Genomic DNA, 19541 nt, shown 5'->3' on the forward strand with positions numbered 1-19541 from the left:
ATGTAAGTTTATTTAACAAAGTTTAATTGTCTATATTTTTATATATTTATTTTCAGACCATATGTATTTTCTTTGATCCCATAGCCCAATTAATTAGCTCTTTCCTGGCCATTTCGGAGAACAATATTTAGTCTTGTGAGTTCATCAACTAACGTTAATCCGTGAAAGCATTCACTTCCTATCCAACATATTCTGTGAGGTGTTTTTTTACTTTCTTATAATCTATAAAGTGACTTAGGGTGTTATGATTGAAAAAAATATAATTATAGTGAATTTTCTGTATATTTGACAAGTCACTATTTATAAACTACAAATTTAAATATTTGTTGAAAATGGATGTGAGTGAATGAGAGAAAAAATATTATGATAAAATACAAAAATTATTTTTTAAATTTGAAAATAGATGTGAGTGAATGTGAGAAAATATATATGGTGAGAAGGATCAGCTTTATATGGGAAGGATGCATATGCATGTTGGCCCAATCAAGTTTTTAATAAAGTCCATTAAATTTATTTAGTGAGGCCAATAGCATATATTAAATAATGTCTGGATAATTATAATTGAAGAAGCTAATTTTGTACCCTGCGTCTTACTAATTATATAAATATTAATTTAAAAGTTGCTGGTCTCTCATATTTTGCTACTTTATACCCCCTATCAATTTTTATGCTTAAGTTACAAGTACCTATAACATTCTATTGTTGCCAGCTATTAGCATACGTGTCCTCTTCTTGCAAGAGTTTATGTTGCCAGTTATTAGCATATGTGTCCTCCTCTGCAAGAGTATGAAAAAATGAGATATTTGTTACCTTTTTGTTTGTTATCAATCTCTCATCTCCCTTCCTTCATATCTTCTTAATTTCACTCACATCTCTCTTCATGTTAGTATCTAACCATGAATACACTAGAAGTGGTCCAAAGTGTTTTTCCAGTAGTAATTGCTTTAGTCTTGATCATCTCCTCATTGTTCGTGTTATTATTCACTAAAAGGAAGCCAAACCATCGTCTCCCGCCAAGCCCACCATCGTTACCAATCATCGGTCACCTACACCACCTCGGTCCACTCATCCACCAGTCGTTCCAACGCCTCTCCGCCCGCTACGGCCCCCTAATCCACCTCCGTCTCGGTTCGGTCTCATGTGTCATCGTGGACACTCCAGAACTAGCCCAAGAACTGCTCCAAAAACATGACCTCACCTTCTCTTATAGAGAACACACATTAGCCATTGAACATATTACTTACGGTGTCGCCTTTGCATTCGCACCGTATGGGCCATACTGGAGACTTGTAAAGAAAATGTCGACGGTCGAGCTTCTAGGCAGCCAGAATCTCGGCCATTTCCTCCCTATTCGAACCCGTGAATTACACGAGCTTCTACGAACGTTAACGGTGAAATCGAAACAAAATGAGAGTGTGAATATGACAAATGAGTTGTTGAAGATTTCAAGCAATGTTATATGTCAAATGATGATGGGTATTGGATACTCTCTAAACAGAAGTGACGCAGAAGAAGTAAAAAATCTTGTACGGGAAGTGACAAAGATATTTGGAGAGTTTAATGTTTCGGATTTTATATGGTTTTGCAAGAAGTTAGATTTGCAAGGCTTTAAGAAGCGATACGAGGATATACGTACAAGGTATGATGCTTTGCTTGAAAAGATCATATCTGAGAGGGAAGAAATGAGAAGCAGAGAAGGGAAGAAGGGTAAAGATGGCAAAGGTAGAGATTTTATAGACTTGTTGCTAGATGTTTTTGAGGATGAGAAAGCTGAGATTAAGATTACCAGAAACCACATCAAAGCCTTGATTTTGGTAAGTCTAATTACTATTTGTTTTTTTTTAAAATAATATGAGTGTTTTTGTATGGGTTCGTCTCGTGCCAGAAATCGACACTCATGTCTCTTATCGACGTCGCTATGAGCATATATTCTTCACGGGCGTTCATTGGAACAAATTATGTTTTCTTACTATTTAGTTTTTATAGGTGTTTTTTTAATGGATATTGGTTTTTAATACTCTCAACTTTCACCCGTTGGTTAATATCATTCTCAACTTTCATTTTGTCTACCATCACTCCTAATTTTCAACCTATTTGTTTATATCACTCCCTCGTTAACCGACGACTAACTTCGTTAGTAAAGACGCTGACGTGGCTTTTTTTTATTTAATTTTTTCAATTAAGCAAGAAATTAAGCCAGACAAGAGGTGGCATGCATACTTGGAAATTATCTTTTTTTTTTTTGTAACAAACATCAATAACACAATTCACATTATCATTCATCTTCAAACCCTAAAAACCATCAGACCCTAAATTCAAATCAAAATCAACATAATCCACATTATCATTCACCTTCAAACCATCACACCAATCATGATTCAACCCACATAACACATATGACTCACCACCGGAATCCAATTTCACCGTTTTTTTCACACTAGCTTCATAATCCAGTAGAAGACGATGAGTTCGGCGATCTATACTCCGGTCGATGTCGTCCCGCTGGTAAAGTCATCGACGTCGCCAGATATTCGTTTGATTGATACCGTTAGGTTCCAAGCTATGATGATGAGATGATGAGATTCTATAAGGCTCAAAGTTGGATGATAAGAAGTTGAATTTGGTTGTGAATAAATGTGAATTGAAACCCATAATGTGTTTTCATTGGTGGATACAGGAGTTAGGGTTTTAGATGAAACCCTAATTGGTGAGATTTTGAATGAGAATTTTGGAATTGAAGATGATAGGAGGTGGGTTTTGTGATTCCAGGGCTATCGGAATCCGGAGCTTGGGTTTCAGAATCCGATGGTGACGAGTGGGATGATGATGATGTTGGTGATGATGAGGTTGATTTGCAGATTGTTGAATCTCATGCTTTGTTTAAATATTGTTATTGATGTTTGATATATATAAAAATGTTTAATATAAAAAACGGTAATTTCCAAGTAGGCATGCCACCTTATGTCTGGCTTAACTAAAAAAAAGTTTTAAAAAGCCACGTCAGCATCTTCACTAACGACGTTAGTCGTTGGTTAACGGGGAGTGATAAATACAAACAGGTTGAACAAAGTGAAAGTTGGGAGTTGTGGGAGACAAAGTGAAAGTTGGGAGTAATATTAACCAACGGGTGAAAGTTGAGAGTATTAAAAACCAATATCCCTTTTTTTAAAGAATATTTTTCCCAAGATTGTACTATTTATAATAACATGTTCCGCTACTTTGAGAATATAAAAAGGAATATGAAAAACTCAAATTACTGAAGGAACTTGTTTCGTAGGACTTTATTACGGCTGGAACAGATACGTCAACTGCAATCATCGAATGGACATTAGTCGAACTTATTAATAACCCTAAAGTCGCTGAAAAAGCAAGAAAAGAGATTGATGCAGTCATCGGAAACACGAGGTTAGTCGATGAGTCGGATGCACCAAACCTGCCATATACACAAGCAATCATAAAAGAATCCTTCCGACTTCATCCACCGATTCCAATGCTAACACGACGGTCAAACGAAATCGTGAGTGTTAAAGCTGGGTACGACATCCCTGCTGGCTCCTTGTTATTTGTCAATAATTGGTCAATTGGAAGAAACCCAAAGTACTGGAAAAATCCGTTAGAGTTCAAACCTGATAGGTTTTTAGACGGTGGTGTTCTTAAAGCCTCTTTAGATATTAGGGGGCAAAATTTTCAACTTTTGCCTTTTGGAAGTGGAAGAAGAAGTTGTCCCGGTATAAATATGGCTATGAGACAACTCCCAAGGATGATTTCTGCACTTGTACAATGCTTTGAATGGAATGTAAACGATAAACAAATGTTGAGTATGGATGAACGGGGTGGACTCACCGCTCCAAGAGCGACGGATCTGATCTGTTTTCCATCCCTTCGCAAGAACTCTCCTCAAATCTGACGTTTACTTTAGCATGGCTGTTATTTTACCAACGAAATGATGATATATATGATTCTAGTTTGTAATAATATATTGTTTCTTGTGGGGCCTATGCTTAATGGCTACTTCAATATTGGTAGTGACAATATCTTTCTTATATATATATATATATATATATATATATATATATATTAGATGGGTGCCCGCGCGATGCACTAGGTGTTTGAACACAGACCCCGTTAATCATGAATATGATTGTTTATGGTTCGGTTAAAACCTTGAAATTGTTTAAACCGTGCATTGGTATGGCTTCTCTTTTCTTTTCTTTTTTCTACTTTTGGTTAGTTGGTCGGATTCAAATTTTCAAAACGTAGTGAACGGTTGGTTCGGTTGGTTCGCGGTTTATACTGAAAACCGGCCATATGAAACCAAACCAAACTGTAAATGTTGAATGCATTTTAATCTTTTTTATTATTAATTATTAGATATGTTTTGTTATATATATATATATATATATATATTAGATATAGTTAAAATGCAATTGAATATAATCTTTTTAATACAAATTTCTTTGCTATTACAACTTTAAATTAACCTAATTGCAATATGATTTTTTTAATCTTTTTTATTATTTCGTGTCATAGGTCTTCCATTAATCTTTATCATTTATGTGGCTAAAATTATCATTCTTTATTTATGATCCTTTTAAGTATCATATTATGTTAGTGTTTAGTTAAAATTTATGGTATAGTTAAATTAATAATCATTATAAACTAAATTTATTATTAAAGTTTAAACTGTAAAATCAAACTGGAACCAGATCGTTGGTAACGATTCGGTTTCGACTATCAATGATTCAGTTTGGTTTTGGACGAAAAAAATCGTCACTAACGGTTGGACTCACAAGTTTAACGACTTCAAAACCATCAAAACCATCAAAACCGACACTGAACACCTTACATAACATACTAATTTATTTAAATTTAAAAAATTATTGCAATATCATATTCAAATTAAAGAGAATAAAATACTCGTTTTTATAATATAATTTTTTTTATTAAATTATCAATGTATGAAAATGTTATAGCCGTTTAAATATTATGGGTAGTAAGTTAATTTAAAAATTAAATTAAAAATAAAATATGGTTAAAGATGAGGGGCCAAACTTGTAAGTTGAATGGATTGTGTTTAAAAGACAAGTTTACCCTTACTAACAAATGTACTTTATTCATTATCACTTGTAAAACTCTTTGTAGAACTCTTAAAATCAAGTGTCTTAATTTACATTGTCTCATATATATATATATACATATATATATATATATATTAGCTTATAGTCCACGTGTTATACGGGTTACTTTTAATTTTTTATGTTTTTTAATATTGCTTGTATAATGCTTGTAAGTGTTTGTATTATATTTTAGTTATTTATTGGCATATGTGGATGAGCAAAAGAGTAAACAGTAATGTAATTCAATATCATTTCTACTAGCTATAGATCAATTGTCTTATATAGTACAAGTTATGGAGATTTGTATAAATGGTTTTACTATAAGCGGTGTATGATTAAAATGATATTGAGGTAGATTATTTTATGTAAGCTAAGCTTTTGGTTATATTTTTATATTTTTTTAGATATTTCAATATAAGTTTATTAAATGTGAAATATACTTTATTCTTTACAAACAAATTTAACAATGTTTCCATTTCATCATGTTCTGGTTAGAGACGAAAGATCTTGGTTTTAGTGTTTTGCATGTATTTTTTATATTTCTTTTAAAAACTTCAATATATTTCTAATTAATGTTAATTTGATCTTATTATCGGGTCTGTTTGGAGATCAAAGATCTTGAGTGATAGGTTTTGCATATATTTTTATATTTCTTTTAGAATTCTCAATATAGATTTAGTTAATGTTAATTTGATCTTATTATCGGTCCAGTTAGAGATTAAAGATCTTGAGTGATACTCTTCATGCTCGTTCCAAGTTCAAATAGTTTTCTTTTTGTTTTGTTTTAACATATGTTTATGAAGATTATTTGTTTTACTTTAAATATGTTAATTGGAAAATATTTATTTTAATTGGAAAATAGATGTGATAATTGCAACCCGACGTTTGAAATTCGTGCATGTATTATCATGATAAAATTCTTTCAAGAAACTCTATCTTCTCTCTATTCTCATATCCGATCATATTCTTATCTAGCAAGAGAATTGATATACTGGATATCTGGTATGATTGAAGCTAACAATTAATGAAGAGGAGGGCCCGATTGTTTATGTTAGAGAGTAATTTTTTTTAATCCAGACATTGACAGAGCACTTATTAGATGAGTTTGAGGAAGAAGTCGGTAAAAAGCGTCAAGTGATTATTAGTGGCCTTTAAACACATAATCTGATTTTGATGATCTTCCTGATGATATGGATTATAATGAAGAACAATAAGGTAACTTCAATTTATTTTATAATTTTCAGCATTGATTTTCATTATATGGATCAATATATTAGATTACATAGTTATAGATCATCAACGAAATTTACTTGGGTATGTAAATTATCATCATCATCATCATCATCGTACTCAGTATATCCCACCAATAGCAATGCTATGGTAGGGTCTGAGGAGGGTAAGATGTAGACAGCCTTACCTCTATCCCATAGGGATAGAGAGGCTGCTTCCGGTGAGACCCCCGGCTCGATAGTAGTTTTGCATCAAGCCTTGGATATAAGGCACATAGCACTCAATCATCGGGACACCGGCTGATTGGTGCATGTGCCCTTGTCTTTCGGCTATCAACGCCACCACATGATGCCTGATTGACCTTCCGCCACTTTTAACGTTATTTTCACGAGATTAGTAAACTAACGTCAAAATTAGTGCAATTTTACTTTTGCCCACCCGAGGGTTCACACATATATACATTATATGCGCGCACCGCAAGCAGGGCTCTGGGTATGTAAATTATATTAAATCGAAACTTTTAATAGTTTTTTTGAAATTGAATGTATATGAGCATTGTAAGAGATAAGTATGTTAAGTCTTGAAAAGAGAGAGCATAAGGTGAGTATTTTCAAAATTGTTAATTTGTTGCAGTTAATGAAACTGTGTGATGGAAATAAATGTTGTAAAATTGTTATGAGTAGAAATAATAACATAATTTGTTGTTCTCTTTTAGTTAGTATATCTAATTAGAGTGTTAATTGAATATCTATCTTCTTTAGAAAAGTTAGTGTTTGTTTTTTTGTTTATATAGATGTAACATTATGATCAAATTTTATTTTTTGATCTTAGGTGTTCTTTGGGTGTTTGTATTCTTCTTCATCATTTTGATGACAAAATCACATAATTAGTTGTACTGTTTTGTTTAGTAGTTCTAATTAGAATGTTCATTAAATATGTTGCTTCTTATGGAAAAGCAAGGATTTGTTTTGTTGTTTATACATATATAATATTATGATCAAACTGACTTTCTTTTATCTAAACACTTCTTTGGGTGTTTGTATTGTTCTCCATCATTTTGAAGGGACAATTTTTGAATATGTATAACAATTTGGGGTTTAGTAAAATTGATTTGGATATTCTGTGTGTAATTCCATGGTAGATTATGGAATTGTTAGCATAATAGGAGATATAGATTTGCTGTCAATTAGAATTGCCAAGTTAGTAGAATAGTTAGTTCAATAGGAAATCTGGTATTATATGCTATATCATAGAATTTGTTACTATTTGTTGACATTTAAAGTTATTTTCACTATCATATTGACTATGTCTAATAAGAGTTTTGTAACATTCTAGGAAAATTCCATATTGGCTGTTGACAAGAAATCCTTGGTTCATAAGTAAATGTCTTGCATCTTAAATCACCAACGCATTTTGAGCTTGACGGTAGTGGACAAGAGAAGAGCTCCACTATTAAGCGTGCTCAAATGGGAGTAGTAGCAGGATTGGTGACCTCCTGGGAAGTCTCTACCTGGGCAAACAAAAACAAATTCGTGAGCTCTTCGTGGGCAAAGTAGACAATATTGGTGGTGTGAGGGAACGGATGTTACAAGTTTTATTGAATGATTTCTTTCTCATGTTGGGAAGTTAAAGAACTTGTTTTTGGTTTGTGAATAGAAGACGATGGCAGTGAATACCAAGGTGATGAATTTTTTGTGGATCTTTGTAATTTTTATCATGTTTTGTTGGTTGCTGATGTCATGATTAATATTAACTATTTGTTGAACTATAATGTATAAGTATATGTTTATATGAAATGATTTGTTAAGATATTAGGAAGATAATGTTATATATTTTTTTCAATATGAATTTAATTCAATAATATTTTTCGAATTTAGTATATGAATCGATCTTTAAGATAGTACCATGAAATCAGTTGAGTAATATGCTTGAATCCTTCATTTTTCTTTTTGGCAACAACTAGACATTCCTCTCAAGCAAGCTTCAACTTCACAAGCAAAGCCAAACTTTTCTTGGCATTGCTACCACAAGCAAGCGAATCCATGCTCAAATCAATTTAGTCTTTGAATAAAATATCACGAGTATGTATGTGAACGTTAGGTTTAACCCTTATAATATTTGTGAATGAAGCGTTATAAACCCATATAATATCTATTAATGTAGGTGTCACACCCTCATCTTATGCCTGGGCGTGTGACCATCAATTGGTACCTGCTTTTATAAATAAATCAGAGTTAAGGGTTAATTGCAGAAATATATTAGTGTGGATTAAAATATTAATATTTACATAACAAAATACGGGATTATAAAATACCCGTTTAATGTTTAAAAAAATTACTTGTTTAAACAAAACCACCATTTAAGTTTAACATTTAACAAAATAATCTTAGCCATCCATCTCGTTTATTGAAGACTTCGATTCTTCAAGTGTGATGTGGTCTAAAATATACATAAATTATATTAATATGTCCTACGCTTTTGAGTTGTTTTGAGTTGGTTTTTGTGGAATAATATTTTTTATTGGTTCATAATTAAAGTTTTAAAGGTTTCACGAGACGATGAGCTAAAATTGATTAAATTTATAAACTTGTGATCATCAAGTGTTATTTTAAACTATGTATTTAAAATTCAAATTTTGTTATAAGGAAAAGTAATTGAATTAAGGTTTTTCTAGACTTACTCACGTAAAATAAGTTTAGTTAATTATTTAAGTTATTTCATTTAAATTAATTAATAATTAATATTCTCTATGTTCAACTTATTTGACGTATACATTGTTGGATTTTAATATGTAGGCTTAATAATTAATTATGGTCAATTGCAATTTACATATGAAGATAGGGGCCCACGAGTGTGAAGAAAAAATAGGACGGTGGATCTAGAATGGAAAAGATATAGGATTATAATTATTCAAGCGTGGCTTTATTTTTGGGAGAACCCTAGGAGGAGTACGCACAAGAGGGGCAGCCCCTGTTGGGGGGGTGTTTAACGAGCAGAGAAGAAGAAAAAAATAGAAGCAAGCAAACACGTCAAAGTGACTCACGGCAAGTTTCAAAAAAAGTGAATTAATTAAGCAAGCAGACACACAACTCAATAATTTAAGCTCAGAGGCTATTAGCTCAATTATGTTTATTTCTTTTTCGATGAACCGTATTATTTGTTATATCTTTGTTTCATCGATGATTATTATGATTGGCTAAACTGTTATACTGCCTGGGTTTGGATGAATACTTTTTAGACTCGTTTTATTTTTGGTTTTGGATTATTTATTGATTGGTTCATGTTTTGGTAAAGTTTTTATTTTATTTGGTTGTGAAGCATATGCGTATTTGGTATTAATTTATAATCAATTTATTGTTCCATATGTGTCTTTGTGAATGTCTTTCATGTATGGATGCGTATTAGATTGTTTACTGTGTGTTTACAACTAGTTTATGGTATATTGTTAACGTATTCCATAGGAACGGTAATCGAGAGTGTAGAGATACCTAGTATTCTGCCACTTGAGAGACCGGGAGCTAATTAAGTGTCGTCTGTTTTTTTTTTTTGTGGGTTTGGGTAGTGATTGCACGGGAGTAAGTTACCCTAGATTCCTTTAGATTTTTACAGATCCGAGTTATAGCCGAATTCAATAAAAATACCCCTCTACGCCTTAGGGTGTTTTGTGATTAGAGAGACCGGAATGTGATTTAATCTTTGGGTACCTTAACATAGTTAGGCAAGGTGAGACCGGGAGGTGATCCGAACCATTAAACCGTGAGCTTACATGATATTTAGGGTTCTTAGGTATTGTTGGTGAGACCGGGAGGAGATCTAGCGTACTTTAGTTATTCCTTAAATTTCATATTTTTAGAATACGGTACCAATCATAAATCCAATTCTGAAAGTTTACGACTTGACTAGTGGGATTCCTTGCCTAGGTAGTAGTTTCCCCTATTTGAGTTCTAAACCGATTTGTCCGTGTCTAGTTTAGAGTAAGTATTATTTATTTTATATTTAATAATAAAAAAGACAAAAATCAATAAAATCAATTTATTTAAGTTATTAGTTAGAGTCTAGTTTAGGTGTCGCTAGTGTCTCGTGGGTTCGACATCCGGACTTCATTAGGCTTTACTACAGTTGATAGGTACACTTGCATGTCTAGTGGTCTAGTATTAGGATAGTCTAGATTTATAAATTTAAAACTAGAGTGTCTAGGTTAGGTTAAGTTTTTATAGACCGCGTTTCGCACATCAAAGTGCTTATCCTTCGTTACCTATAAAACAGTTTGAAAATACATCAGCAACACATACTGGTGAATAAGCTGACGCATAAAATATTTTATTTACTTAATTACCCCTCAAGACATAACTTAGGTCTCGGCCCATCGTGGCTTAGGAATAATCAAGTTAAAAACTTAAATCACAATTATAAACTTAAGCTCTACTCGAAACAAATTAGCAAACACCGCATCTTTCAAGATTACTTAGCTACCATCAGTATACACATGATTACCCTCTCTCGGATGTAACTTAGGTCCGGCCCATCGTGGCGGAGGCATATAACCAGGTGTGGTTCGGTGTGCCCACCGTCTGCCACATATGTAATGATCCAAACAAATGTACACGACCGCCTGAGGGCCAGTGATTACTTTTGTTCATAATGTTTTAGAGATACGTAATCTCATGTAATAAATTTACTTTGACTCGATTAAACAAGATATAAAAGTTTGGGGCGTATTCACCTTGAAAGGATCAGCTTCACTTCACTGATCGGTTAATATTTCTTTAGCTATATTGGACCTATAGTACGAGTATACCCTTTTGTTAATACTAGATCAATAATCTAGATTTAGACCTTTAGTCTTTTTTTTGTATAATTTTTACCTCTAGTATATTTTCTTTATGAACCTTTAGTTCAAAACATCTTTTCTTTATTTGACATGTTTAAACCTTTAATTTTTACCTGTTTTACTACGTTTCTTCTTCTCGAAGAAATGTATACTTTATTTCTTTACTTATTATTTAAGAAACTTAAATAACAATAATATTTATAACAAAGAATTATTTTAAATTCAAATTCTTATTTATATTTTCTTTGTTATATTCTCGAGGTATTGAGTATACCCTCGACTAGGGTCTAAACCTTTTGGCATACCCCCTACCTTGTTTGGCTTATATTTTCCTAGACTTTCGGGCATCACATCGACGCTTTCATGTTTATCGAGAATCTTAATCAATAATTCTCTTGCACGCAAATTGAGGCACATCGGTCATTGGTCTTCGTTGGCATGTACTTCAAGGCGGGTGTCAGGTCGTCTTGGATTGGCACGTACTTTGAGGCAGCGTCGGCTTAGGACACTGTAAGGCCCCGAACCCGGTAGCCCTACTATAGCGTCGGATTTACTCATAAACACAGTTCTTGCAATCAGAGTTAATTAAAACTTTCGCAGAAACGTTTACTTGAAGCATTCGATACAAAACATTCAATCTCTTCTTTGATACTATGAAACAAATCATTATATTTAAAACATCTTTTCTTCCATCTTAAGATGCCAGCCGTTCAATCCATGCCATGTGCCATCCTCATGCTAGTTCTTTGGTCTGATCACCTGCGTGCATACTAAAAGTCAGCTACGCTGAGTGAGTTCTAGTTAATCAAGCAACTTATCATACAACCACTACATGCATCATATACGTATCCGCAGACACGTAGTCCACTATCTAACCTGCTTACATTACCACTTAGCCTCTTATTTATGCCTACCACTTTGCCACCTTGCCACTTTAATAACGTATAACGTTATGCCACTTTGCCACTTTAATAACGTATAACGTTATGCCATTTGCCACTTTAATAACGTCAAACGTTATGCCACTTTGCCACTTTAATAACGTATAACGTTATGCCACTTTGCCACTTTAATGACGAAGGCACGTATAGGCTTACCCTACCACGTACTATCGTTATGCCACTAACACTCTTACTAGACTCTTGCCACTTCTAACACGCTCTACCTCTACTTGTCTACAACACGCTTCATATCATTTACATAATAAGCAAGTCACATCAACAATCATACACACATAATAACGATGGCACGTACAGGCTTTCCCTATCACGCGCTCACGTTATGCCACTAACACCCTTACTAGACTCTTGCCACTTCTAACACACTCTACCTCTACCTGCCTATATCACACTTCATATCAGTTCAGTATTTACGTAATAAACAAGTCACATCATAACATTCATACACACTATCAACCACTTGGAATTTACTATCCTTGGCGATACGTGCAATATCCGAAGATCGTTCACGTACCGACAAGCATTATCAAATATATACCTCGTATAACATCTATAGCATACACTTACCACTTAAGGTAAGTGTATTCACACTTCACATCGAGTATGCACACAGCCCCGAAAACATAACAAGGAAATGGGGCTAGAAACTCACCTGAACTCTGCTTCTTCCTCCGATAGTTGTAAATCCCTTCTTTAACTGAGCTCGGCTGACTGTATAAGTTACACGTATCAATACTCGCCTGATTTAATCTGGTGGCCTAGTATTAGCTTACTTTTACTTATCGTTTTTAATTTATTTTCTAATCGAACTTGACTCTAGGCGAAGTTAAACCTTAGGCGAACTTAGCTTTAGGCGAAGTTAAACCTTAGGCGAACTTAGCTTTATGCGAAGTTAAACCTTAGGCGAACTTAGCTTTAGGCGAAGTTGTCATCAGGCGAACTTAGCTTTTAGGCGAAGTTGTCATCAGGCGAACTTAGCTTTAGGCGAAGTTTTCATCAGGCGAACTTAGCTTTTAGGCGAAGTTGTCATCAGGCGAACTTAGCTTTTAGGCGAAGTTGTCATCAGGCGAACTTAGCTTTTAGGAGAAGTTGTCATCAGGCGAACTTAGCTTTGCAGGCGAAGTTCATCAGGCGAACTTAGCTTGCAGGCGAAGTTGTCGGCTGCAGCTACTGTTCGTCCTTAATCATCTTCGTTTCTTAACCAAATAACTCGATTTAGGTATCCACGGAATCGTCTGACCAGCGCCTACAAACCCCAACCATCAAATCGGCCTAACATCGATGTTTAAGGGGTGCGATTTAGGCATATAGGTTACAGGTTCTTTTATCAATCGATAACCCATCAAATCTTAACCATTTTCAGTAAGTTTAGCTTTGTAGGATTCGTTTTTACCATACAAACACCGATCTATCATTTCTATACTAATCCAAACCTAAACGAACATGTTCTCGATATAAACGTACCGTAAATGAGTCGAACTACCAACACGAGCTGGTCTTGTTGCTTTGGTTTGTCACGACGATCTAGCACCAACGAGCTCGGGTCCTTGCCTTTGGATCTTGGTTCGGGTCGTATGTGTTTTGGAGTGTGTAGAGATTAGGATGGATAAATGGATGGAATGGAAAGGATTGGGGTTTAAGGGGGTATTTATACTCCATTAAGCCATGGACCGAAGGCCCATATTTCCTTTTGGTCTATATCTAATCCCATCTAATTATCCTACTAAGTCTTCATATTTTGCTATTATTATTATCGTTCCACTAACTCGTTTATTTCACCCGACAAAATAATATATTAAATATTACTTTAGAAATTTCGGGATGTTACAGACACGTATTTTGAGGTACGAACGCCGGGTCGGTGGCACACAAAACGAGGTAGTGAGAGGGAGAGATTTCTATATAGAGAAATATAACTTGAGACATGAGGAGAGAATGGACTGGTGGCCCTATTTATAGGCGCTGATCAGCTGACCCATCGCGATACGCGATGGGTCTTACCAAGGATCTATCACGTATAGCGATGGGTTAACGAATCCTTTATAATTTATTTTACTAGATAGAGATACGCGATGGGACTATTCGGAGGTCATCACGTATCGTGACTAGGATTGTCGCGTAACCTAGTAGACTTGCCACGTGTGCCACGTGGCTGGACACCCGGTGCCACGTGGGGACACGTGGAGGCATGTGTCATCGCCTGTCAGAACACGTCATAGCGATACGCGATGACGTTGTAATGAGGGCGTCGCGTATAACGATGGTTCAAGAAAGCAGAATTTTCAAATTGGTCCTTATACTTTGAAAACTTAACGATTTATCCGGTATTTTTGTGATGTTACATCAGGGTTACAGACCCTTATATATTTGTGAATGTAGGGTTACATGCCCTTATAATATATGTGAATGAAGGACTGCAGACTCGTATAATATCAATGAATGTTGGGTTATAGATGCTTATAAAATCATTGAATGAGTAAGTGCTATGTAAGATAAGTATGGTAAGAAAGTATTTTATATGTAAATGAATGTGAACGCATGACATGTTTCCTGCTAAAATAAAAATAACTTAGCGTAGTTGACTTTTAGTATACACGTAAACAAATAGGATGAGATAGTTGGCTTGAGGAGCACACATGGAAGAAGGATAAAGAGATTTGAAATTTTGTGGAAGAACAGGTTTACTATGTTCTTTTATGTTTGAACTTAAAAGACAAGTTTCATATGTTTGTTTAAATTAAGATTTGATTGGGTTTATAAAGAATGTTTGAAGTTTTAAGCGAAAGGTTTATTTAACTCTTGTATTTAGAACTGTGTTAATAAGTAAGTTCAACTTTTGGTAAGATGTTGGGATTCAGGGCCTTACAAGTTGGTATCAGAGTATAACTTTGAGAGAAATAAGCATCTTACACGCTTAAACTTAGAACAGATAATGAGACAAAAAGTAGAAAGGAAATGAAGATGTCAGTTCAAGTAAGTCATGTGTCACTCAAGCAAGCTCGAGAACGGTAAGATACATGACTTAGTTCATATGAAAGAGGAAAGATTATGTGTATGATAGCTTTTAAGGCTAGAGATAGCTATGAATGCTTATTTGTTAAGTTATTTGCTAAAAATAGGATTGTAAGCTACAAACATATATGTCGATTGATTACTTGACTGTTTAAGTTGTAGAACCAAACACAAGTGAAGTCATAAAGGGAAGTGTATATGACACATGGAATAAAGTGATTAGTTGATTACAACTAGCCATTGTCATTAACTTGTTTACCTTAATATTCTTGTACTAATGGTTCCTATAGTGATAACGTTTGTGTTTTCTTTTAGAATACGAATGACTGGTGTGAAGAAAATATGAGGTCGTGGAGGTCATACTGGACGTCGTGGTAGGCCATCTATTAACTAGTCGCCTTTTAAGGAATTGTTTGCTAATTCAAGGTCATACTAGACGTCGTGGTAGACCATAGTAGTAACGAAGGGTACCAGCTCGACCATGCTATTCAAGCTGTCATTACCCAAGTCGTGGCTAATGCAATAAAGAACATGCAGCCAGAAAAGTCTGCTAGAAGTAACAAAAAGAGCACCAAGAAGCCTAGTGAGGGCAACACTAAAACCACCGAGCATACTGAGAATGATACTGAGACTGAAAGGATTTCCTTGAGTGTAGTCAGGACTGTGAAAGTTAACAAAGAGAAGAAGGGTGTCGGTGGGTGCAACTATAAGTCATTCAAAAGTTGTGATCCACCAAAGCTGACTGTATGTGAGATGTTGTAGCTGCTGATATCTTCAATGGATAACTGCTATCGACAAAGTCATCCGACTTAGTGAATGTCTTCTCGATCAAGGAATGGGATTTGCTACCCAATCTTTTGATGATGAGGCTCCCTACCCGATGGGAGACAACTGAGCAAAGGAAGACTCCCATGGAGGTTAAGGATATGGGGTGGGACGGTTTTAAGGAGTTAGTGATGAAACACTTTTGTGCTAATGTAGAGGTTGAAAGAATAGAACTGAAGTCCCTAAAACTGAAGGCAGGTAAGAAAACCCATTGAGAGTATACCATAGAGTTCAACCACACGTCTAGGTTGGTGCCTGACATGGGGTATGCTAAAGCAAAACGAATCAAGTGCTACATAAGAGGCTTGCCATCAAACGTTCGAACCTTGGTTAGGGATAATAAACCAACAACATTTGATTCAGCTACTGGCTGAGACGGTTTATGATAACCTCGCCATTGAGAATGACGAATTTGATGAGAAGAAGGATAAGAAATTGACCGCCTCTGCTAAACGGTCCGATAGTCAGATTTGGAACCCCGAAGATAAGAAACCTAAGGTTTGGGAGAGAAAGTCATGCAAGACTTGTGGAAAAATGGATGATGGCAAGTGCAAGTGGATAAGGGACAAGACGCTTGTTAAAAGTGTGGTAAGATAAACAGTGGAGAGTATAGGTATGGGTCCAACGATTTGTCTCATGTATAATAATCAGGTTCAACGATTTGATTCCTGCACAAGTCATATCTAGACCAACCATCATATATGCATTTGACTTTTTTTTTGTAACATTAACATTAAACAATTGGTACTTTTTCTTTTTAATACTAGCAGGCGGATTGCTTTATGAAGCTGCAAAACGTATTATATATATTAATTATCAAATTGCTTGCCACACTCAGTTCGTTACTGTTTTTATGCGTGAGTTACAAGCAGTTATATAGCGTCTTCATCTTGCCGCCTAGGGCTACGCGTGTCGCTTCTTTCTGAAATCACAGGCGCACTCTATCGATTAACCCATTCCATTTAATGCCATTGCAGATTGTTCCATTTGGTTTTGTGTTTTTCTCTACCGGTTATGGCCGTGTCTCTTTGTTTTCCACCGGTTTTTGCCATCGTCGTCGATTGTTACCGGGTTTAAATCTACCAACCCTAGGCAGCAATCGTGTGGTGGTGGCAGTGCTTCGGTTTGGAGAACTGATGGCTGTTAAATCTTGGGTTTTTGAGGCTTTGTTACTATCATCTTGCTAATTAAGACATCAATACTAAATCGATTGATTGAGCCCTTCACATTCATGGAACCCTAATTGATGAAATCCAGCCCTAATAATCGACGATGGTGTATCTTTATGTTGTTTCATGATTATCCTTTATCCTTATTCGTTTTGTGTTGTCTTATTATTTTCTTTGGTTGTTGTCTCTTTTTGCAGGTGTACGTGTTACTAGAAGCTCCAGAAACAGAATATGTAGTCACGTTTGCCTTGCAGGTACGTGTCTCCATTAATAAGCTTTCTTAATTATACTGGCTTTTATCTGAATGGATCGAAATGTTAGAAGATTGATTTAACTTAGAGACAATGGGATTCATCGAAGAAGTCGTTAAATTTTGGTTTCATCAGCCGATTTGACATAAAATTTAGGGTGAAACTCTATTTCTGTTATAGCATGTCATGTACAGCTCATTGTAATTGCACATAATAATGAAGCAAAACATTCACAAAAAATGCATAATTAATAACCTGGTCTTTATATTAATTTATGAACTTACATTAATTGGAAAAGAAGGTAAGACTGGAATCAACAAAATTTGTGATGCAAAGTGTATCTTGATATGTCATTTTTATAATTAAGATGACCTCAAATATATTAGTTTTTGTTTGCCTTAAGGTGTGATTGTGGGTTGGCGATTCAGATATATTACAGGCTAGGTTTCGATTGAGCCATTTACGTTCTAATATGCAAAATCGAACCCTGATATGCGAACTCCAACTATAATAATCGCCGAGAAAGGCCGGTTAAACATTATGGCTCTGCGATTAAGATTACAGGTTCGGTGTTCATAATATTGTTCAAGTTTGTTTCAGAACAAGTGTTATGCTTATGTTCGAATGAGAAATTAATTTTAATTCCACATGGGGTTGTTTTCAGAATTTACTTTCATATATACGTAGGATTGTGATTGGTACTTTCTTTGAAGAAAGGTTTTTTTTACATACAATATGACAACTACTTCATCAGTTAAGTGGCCTTCAAGGTTATTTACATTTGATTTATTTTCACTTGAAACTTTAGGCTGTGATGAATGCACGTTATCTGACCAACAATCAGATTTAAAATTGGATTGGCGTACACATAATTATATAGGATGGCAATTGGTGACACCATTTGGAACCAATCTTGCAGCGATGTTTCTGACCCTTAAATGATATTCTAATATCTATTAATTATAACATTATTCTCTATTATTTTTGTTTTGTTATGGGTTAAGGAGTTTTTTAGTTTTTTTTTCTTTATGCATCATAGTTGCCACATGATATATTGCATTAGTAGACGGACATGAATTTAAAAAGAGACTTTGTACTTGACTTTTGATATTTTGCTTTAGAAGAGGACATGGATTTAAGAGAAGCTTTGTGTTTGGACATATACATCAAAGTTATGTGAAACACAGTATCTTCATGATTCATGAACAAACCTTTGATCTTACATTATATAGTTACATTTACTTAGGTGCAGGTGCTCCATAGTTGCGCTGGTGTTGGGCTGCATTCGAAAATGAACAACAGTGCGGTGTGTAATTGTTTTAGGTGTTTTGTTTGGTTAAAAAGAGTTGTACAATAGTAGTATGTACATCATTGTTGTTGGTTTACATTCTTATCATGTTTTTATCTTAACTTTTCAAATGAGTGTTATCATACCAGCAATATCCAACACAAATCTGGCATATGCTTTGTTACCAAAATGTGCTCTCGGCGCAACGCGTGATGGCTAAAATTCTAGTTAGACATTGCTTATAAATAGTTTAGTTCCGGAACAAGTACATGATATATGATTTTACAGATCTATCATTGCATATTAGATAACGATTTTGTTTGGTTTTATTAATTTTGCAAAATGGTTACTTTGTGGTTTTTTTAGGTGCGTAGTATTGTGGTATATATGCCTACACAACTTATTAAACCTACGACTCCATTTTCATGACAGCACACCATCAATGTTGTTATCTTTAATAAAAAAGAATTGTTTTTTTATTTAATTAAATATATTTTTTATCAAATACAAACCCAAGTTACAAATACATATTACATATTCTTATAGGTGCGGCCCCTGGTAAAAAGAAACACACAGGATCTAGAGCAATTGATCAGGTTGTCTAAGTTGCATTCTTTTTTTGGTACAACATAATCTAGATAAAATACTAGCAGTTAGATTGCCACCTCTAGTTATATGTTTGTAGTTTTGCTTATTCATGTTACTGAATAAATTAATGTAGTCATCATATTTCCGATTGATGTTTTCGTCCTCCAGACGGTAAAGTAAGAGTATATATAGTCTTTGATGTTGGTTGTTCTGTATTGATAAGTGTTATGGCCGACTAGATTTACGGCAGTGATTCTTTGGGGGCATATGC

General features: G+C 34.7%; 1 protein-coding gene across 1 annotated transcript; it reads left to right on the forward strand.

Moving 5' to 3' along the window:
- Positions 1–885: 885 nt before the first annotated feature.
- LOC143530037 (cytochrome P450 93B2-like) lies at positions 886–3907 on the forward strand. The gene is made up of 2 exons (XM_077025676.1): positions 886–1814; positions 3278–3907. The coding sequence occupies exons 1-2, from the start codon at positions 897–899 to the stop codon at positions 3905–3907; spliced, it is 1548 nt and encodes a 515-aa protein (XP_076881791.1). The 5' UTR covers positions 886–896.
- The last annotated feature ends 15634 nt before the right edge of the window (positions 3908–19541 follow it).

Source organism: Bidens hawaiensis, unplaced genomic scaffold, assembly GCF_021521415.1.
Source record: "Bidens hawaiensis isolate Kalapana, Puna unplaced genomic scaffold, B.hawaiensis_p1.1 tig00008819_1, whole genome shotgun sequence".
Taxonomy (NCBI): Eukaryota; Viridiplantae; Streptophyta; class Magnoliopsida; order Asterales; family Asteraceae; genus Bidens; species Bidens hawaiensis.